The 6898-nt window shown below is 39.8% G+C and overlaps 1 protein-coding gene across 1 annotated transcript in view; it reads left to right on the top strand.

Moving 5' to 3' along the window:
• Nucleotides 1–3697, top strand: part of LOC109463294 (putative RNA-binding protein Luc7-like 2) — a 12098-nt gene extending 8401 nt beyond the window's left edge. Inside the window, exons 8-9 of the mRNA XM_019760040.1 lie at nt 2016–2300; nt 2543–3697. Of these exons, the coding sequence (XP_019615599.1) occupies nt 2016–2300; nt 2543–2837 (580 nt within the window). The 3' untranslated portion in view covers nt 2838–3697. The remainder of the gene's footprint in view (nt 1–2015; nt 2301–2542) is intronic.
• Nucleotides 3698–6898: the final 3201 nt, after the last annotated feature.

The raw sequence follows: 6898 nt of genomic DNA, 5'->3' as shown, positions 1-6898 counted from the left end.
ATGATGAAATTTGGATGGTAGGTAGCTCTCGTGCTGGGGAAGAAGTGATGTGAGTTTGGGCCCCCTAGCGGCTTGCTCTGGAACTGCAGGGATATATTCTTGAAATTATTCAAAAGGGGATAACTCAAGAACCGTTTGACGGATCGTCGTGATTTTTGGTATGTAGGTAGCTTACGTGATGTTTAATATAATTATGTGACAATTATGCAAATATGGTTGTAATTTACATAATTTATGGGGAAATTCTATAAATCAGCTACATTCCATGATAGGACAATTGAAGATTGTGACATTGGTAATTGACAACGAGAGAAACACAGGAAGATATTGATTATGTTAATAATGACTTAATTTGCATAATTAATGAGAAAGTTTTATAATTATGTAATGATAACTGCCTGGAATTTCATACTTGTGGTATTTGAAAGTTTAGTTGAGGTGAACATCATTAAACATAATTTATTCAAATCAGGACCTCATTTGCATAATTTATTAGGAAATGCTAGAATGCATTGTTTAAGACTGTCTTTTGGTTGAGATTATGATAAAATGATATAATTCATGAAAATTAGGTTCCTATTTCTTAAATCAGGGGGGAATCTAATCTATAATTTGTCAGTCATAAAGATTAACATCATTTGGCGAAGGTATGAGATCGGGGAACTCTAGTTTGATTTGTTGTTGGACTTTCAGCACATATCTGGTTGTTTTTGACTGAATATACTGAAGAATGTGTTACTCAGGTAATACATTCTTTATTACTCTCGGTTGAGTATTTGATGTGTGCATCTCTATGTTTCCAGGCTGACAAGGTACATGACCTTGCTGAAGAGATAGGAAAGAAGCTTGCAGAGGCCGAGCAGCTTGGGGAAGAGGGCAATGTGGACGAATCCATGAAGGTCATGTCCGAAGTGGAGGACACCCGCAAGAAGAAAGCAGAAGCAGAGGTCAAGACTCCTGTTAAACTTCTCTCTCTGTCAGTCAGTCTCAAAAGAAGAGGACTGAATATATCTGCACAAAATAGGATGGAACAGTTTCTAAATAACATGAATTCGAGCTCATATTCAAAATGAAAAACAGATCATTGTTCAAAGGGCCTATTAGAGTGTCCTTGAATGTGCGCTTGAAACTTACACCTGCAGCTACAATGTATCACTGTTTCTAGATAGCTAGATCACTGTTTCTAAAAAGTTACTCATTAATTTTTTCAGGAAGAGTACCGGAACTCCATGCCTGCCTCCAGCTTCCAACAGCAGAAGCTGCGAGTTTGTGAGGTCTGCTCTGCGTACCTGGGTCTTCATGACAACGATCGCAGGTTGGCAGACCATTTCGGAGGGAAACTCCACATCGGCTTCATCAAGATTCGAGAAAAGCTTAAAGACCTCAAGGTATTGTGAACATGCTTCTTTCTCCTTTCTATTCCCCAATTTAATGTGAGAAAATTTGTAGTTCCATTTTGCACATATACTTATTTCAACTACTATGTATTTCAGAATCTTGTGGCAGAGAAGAGGGAGAAGAGAGAGGTGGAGAGAGCCAAGCGCCGTGAAGATAGAGAGAAGGAGAAAGAAAAGGACAGCAGGTGTGTCCCTCTCTCATTGGCTATCTTCCCAGGACATGCATGTATTAGTCTCAAGATCAACAAGGCTCATAGACGAGGTCATTGAAATCAGGCTTGTGAACCTACCTCGACATAGCTGGCTCATTTTGACAGTGTGTGGTCTTCCCTTCTGTGCTTACGTGGTGTTAGACCGATTTCACTGGTAGACAAGTTCACAAGCATGTGACTGAACTACATCATTTATTTCTGTGGACACTTTTGCCAGGACAAGAAACCCCTGACTAGTACTACATACAATCTTCAAATTTGGACCTTGGGGCCTCGTGGTGAGTAGAAAGTTGATGCCATTTTGGAAGTAAGTGTAGCACCCCTGTGAGTTGTTCAGTCCTAGACCAAAGGCAGAATTTGTCCCGTTCTTTGCATGTTGAAACTTACCACATCTATTTTTGTGCAGGCCCAGCTCACAGTCACGTAGTCCGAAACGTCGCAGCCACTCCAAAAGTCAAGAGCGCCGCGAGAGCAAGCCCCGAAGTGAACGTCGCAAGAGTCGATCTCGAAGCCGTGAACGACGAAGAGGGGATTCCAGAAATCGTGATCGCCGCAGAAGTCGCTCGCGCAGCCGGGAGAGACGTAGGAGCCGCTCACGTAGCCGTGAGAGACGTAGGAGCCGTTCCCGAGGTCACGATCGCAGAAGGCCCAGTCGCTCTCGCAGCCGAGACAGGAAGAGACGAAGGCGCAGGTATTCAACATCAAACACAATCAAAACAGTACAGTTCTCATGTATTTTTAGGGAAGAAAACAATCTGTCATACTGATTTATATCTTTCTGATAATCTGAAGTATTGAAAACTACAATTCTTTCTGTGCAATTCTTTCTTTCTGGTAACCTTATGAATTCAAACTGTATTCCTGGTGTAACTTTAGACAATCTGTCGTATTGATATCTCTCAGTCTCAAGTAACATTCGAGTTTTCTGTTCAGTCGTGACAGGTCCAGGTCCTCGGATAGAAGACGAAGGCGGTCCCGATCACGTGACAGACGGCGCAGGACCCGGTCACGAGACAGAGGAGATTCTCGTAGGCACAGCAGGTCGCGATCTAAGGGCAGGTCAGCACGGTCCGAGTCTAGATCCAAGGAGCGCAGTCGACAATCTTCCCACGAGAGAGAGGAGGACAAGACAAAGGAGGATGGGGAGCAAAGTCCAAAGGAGGAATCAGCAAACGGAGAGAAAGCCAGGTCGAGCAAGAGTCGCAGTAGGACCCCGGAGTCAGAATGACAGACTAGTACTGGACTGTAGGGTATTTAAAACCTCACCTACATTCTGTTCACGTAGTTGCACAAGATGTGAAACATTCATGTATAATCAGCTAGGTTGCCAAGAGAGTTGTGTAGCTTTGGCAGTTTCTTCATGTTGAAACTCCAGTCTTGTTCAACTCATTACATGTCACTTAATTCATAAATGTACACTACTAGAAGAGCTGTAGAGAAAGCTTGAGGAAACTTGGAGCATTTGTGGACCTCTTGTAGAATGTGTATTCTCTCTCATCTCCACAGTGTACATAAAGAATTTAGACATAATAAGCCCTGCAGCATAGTATTGTATCACTTAGCAGTTTCCCCGTACTTAGATGTAAATGTTAGGTAAAAAATGTGTTGGAATTTTAGGTTGCCCAACACAGGATGTGTGCAGGATTGAGGGCCTGTCTGTCATTTGAAACAGCTCTGTCATTTAACAGCATCAAGGCATGATGTGCTGAAAACTGCATTGTGAGTTCATACTGTATGGTACCAGGAGTTAGTTCCAAATGTGATCAATTTGGCAGGAAAACTTGATATATTATACAGGAAGCTCTGCAACATTTTAGCACTTTTTGTTATGAACTTCAATTTAATATTGCTGCATAGGCTGAAGTAAATTATCTTCCTTCTAGTCGTGCTTTATTCAATGTCTTAGACAACAATTGCTTAAGACTTTTTATCAAAACATTAAAGGTGCATGTCAAGAAATTACATGTTGTTGATTAAATCTTGGGTTATACATGTAGTGTAAATCTGGGCATGATTGTTTAACACTCTAGAGAAGCTTTAAAAGAAGCTGCAGGATGTTCAAACAATAAAAATTGTCAGTACCAACAACATTGCATGGAGTCTGAGTTATAGGGAAAGTGTAGTGACAAGATTGGCCTTTATGCTAACTAATGTAAGTCAAAAGATTCATTCAGCCGTCCAAGTTGACATCCTTTTATTACGTTCGCCAAAAGGTTATGTTTTCAGAGGCGTTAGTGTGTGTTTCAAGTTTATTTATTTTACCAGGGCGTACCTCAGATCCTTGATCTGATTTTCAGGTATCCCTGGGCACATTAAATATTACATTCATAATAAATCACAAGTTGAACACAATATACAAATAATGTTACAACAAACTGAATATTAACTCACCGACTGTAATACATGTATACTAAGGAGATCAATTTTGTGCATTTTTCGCGCCAATCTCAATATATGAATGGAAACAGAGTAGATGCAAGGCGTAAACTACGGCAATCCCCAGTTACGATTTTGCCTCCCACCATCTGCTTGGTTTACATTCATATGGTAATGAGATTGACATGGAAAATTCACTTCTGCAAAGACTGACCACTTTTGCAAGCGATCAGCAGATCGCAAAATCATTTTCCATTCATATGATATTGACATTGGCACCGTAAAATTCACAAAATTGATCTCCTTCGTATATTACAGTCGGTGAGTTAATATTCAGTTTGTTGTCATGAAGAAAAGGCCAGGTTTAAACTGAAGCTATCTCTGTCCTTGGTGCTGAAAGCTATCCCTACACAACGCCCCCCTCCCTGTTCGTAAGAATATTACGCGGTTGCCGAGCATTTTCACCTCCCCTAATCTCATAAATCGGCTCCTTTTATCTGTAAAGACAGTTCGTACAACTCTGTAGCGTATCTGGGGGAACATAATAGCCCAAAATAGTCCCGTTCCTCCGAAAATCCTCCGTAATTTCAGTTGTTTACATGAAAAGTAAAGCGGCTTTATGGTGTCGAGTCGTTGCCCATATTTGGTCGTAAAGTGATACGTCATCGTTATTTCTAACCAAGCACCAACGAGGAATTGTATTAGCCAATCAGGCTTAATGACTCAAAAACGTTGCCGTGATGATAACCAATCAACATCAAGGATACATAGGGCAATGACTTTATGCGCCATGTATCAAAAGCGGCGTCTAGCAGTCAGTGAAATTATTGCATGTAAAAATCCTCACAAGTATCTGCAATAATTCCGTGAACTGCTAGAGGCCCTCATTGACACGTGTGATAGATTGGCATTTGGGCGCCTGTGGATGCATCCAATTACTAAAGTGTAAAGGACTAAACTTTGTAAAGAAGGGTGAACGTTCGCCAGGGATGGAAAGATTCTTCTGGACACCTCAGGTATGAATTGTTACACTTCTTAGTTCTAGAAAGACTTGGGTGGAAAAACTGGAGCGAAAAATTGGAGTTAAAGAGTTTTATTGATGTCTGTGTCATTTTTCGTTACTGAACATATTTTCCTTGATTTTGTTCTTATTATCAGTTTTAAGCGTCCAGAAATCACCTGGACGTGAAGAATACACCATATAGAAGATATTGCAACAACTAGGTCTGTAATTGTTTGCGTTATTTTTACTTTAATGGCTAATTTTACACCTTTTCCTGCCTATATTTAATCCAGCATATCTACACAGTTCACCTGGAGGATTACGTAATTATCTCGCATGACGTAATGCACCTAGGCTTAATATATGCATATTTTTGAGCCTCGTTATCAGAAGAAATCCGTTGATTTGATTGGTCCGCCTTTTAATCGAATTAAAGCTCAGCTAAGGCCTGTCAAATGGACATTCTATTGAATATTAATAACTTTTAACAATCTAAGACTTGTTTCGCCACTGGATCATGGAATCGTCCTTTTGGTCACAAATTGCGGACGTTACGGTTATATTCGGTCATATCATGCACCATTATGATACCAATATAATAACTTTGTGATATTATGGTTGATCCAAAATAAGTTGAAACTAATGTTACATATTTTTAGTTTAACAATCGTCGATAAAGAGAAATGATCACTCAAAGATCGAAATACTCAAATGTAATATTCTACACGTATGTCGCGTGAAATTTACTCTTGTTGTACCGAGTCATTAGAGACGTATTCCTACAGCCATTTGTCGCCTGTAATGTTTGTAAGTTGTCACCTACTGACTAGAAAATGTTCTTATCACGATCAAAAGATAAATGGGTCTTTTATCAAAAGATCATTTATTGGAAAATTACTAACGTGTGTTTTCCTCCTAAATTTAAAAAGTTGAATGATGAGGACAGAAAATTGTGAATTTCGAATTCGTAAGAACTAAAGAAGAAAGTAATAATCAAGTCATCGTATTTTTCTGGCCTGCATGTGTGGTGATTTCCTATTGGCCTGTCTATTATCTTATGTTAACTTTATTATCGAATGCAAATTTTGCTCATGATTTACAGGTGGCACAGACACATGTGCGTGAAACACGCCTTTCCAAGATGGCGAGTGCACATGGAAGGAAAGAACGAGCGGGTAAAAATTACGCCCAGGAAGACGCGCCATGTCAGCTTTGGTGGTAAGTTGTACTTTAAATTGTCGTAGATACTCTCCGGACATTTATAGATAAATCTCCTTTAATTTGAATGAAGCAAAAAGACAGAATCTCGCAAATAAGTTGCAGCAACTGTCCCGACGAGTTAACGCTGCACTTAGTTAAGTAACCGATGGGGGCGCATTTGTGTGGTCCAGGTCCAGTAGTAATTAAGGAAGATAAAAAGGCACTTTCATTTATTCAAATGTTTATTCAATTTTTTTTGCATCGTAGGCACCAGTTCTTTGAACATGTTTCAGTCGATTACCATTCAATGATGGTGAAATTAATGATCCTAAAATAGAAAAAAAAACCACCAATCTTAATAGGTGCATTTTGTAAAAAATCCGTTGAGGGGCGCTTTTGTGTGGCCCCTGACCAGAACATCTTTGCTTGTGTGTTGAAACATGGTTTATTGTAATTTTTGTATTTGACAAACTGATGACAGAACAACAATTCTTGGTATGTTACCGTAGTTATGCAAATACATGTAACTGTTACGTCGATGAAGGTTAGACATCCAGGTAATACGATATGCCAAAAAAACAGTTACTCAAGCAACTGGATATGATTTTGAAAACGTCAGACGTTTCAGCTAGTATCCACTAGCTTTCGTCAGTGACTGAGAGACCAGAGGGGAAAGCAGGTTTATATACACAACCTGTTGATTGATATGC

Source organism: Branchiostoma belcheri, unplaced genomic scaffold (genome assembly GCF_001625305.1).
Source record: "Branchiostoma belcheri isolate BF01 breed outbred unplaced genomic scaffold, Haploidv18h27 scaffold124, whole genome shotgun sequence".
In the NCBI taxonomy this organism is placed as follows: Eukaryota; Metazoa; Chordata; class Leptocardii; order Amphioxiformes; family Branchiostomatidae; genus Branchiostoma; species Branchiostoma belcheri.
Note: the sequence above shows the minus strand (reverse complement) of the source record. Positions and strands in the feature narration are given on the sequence as shown.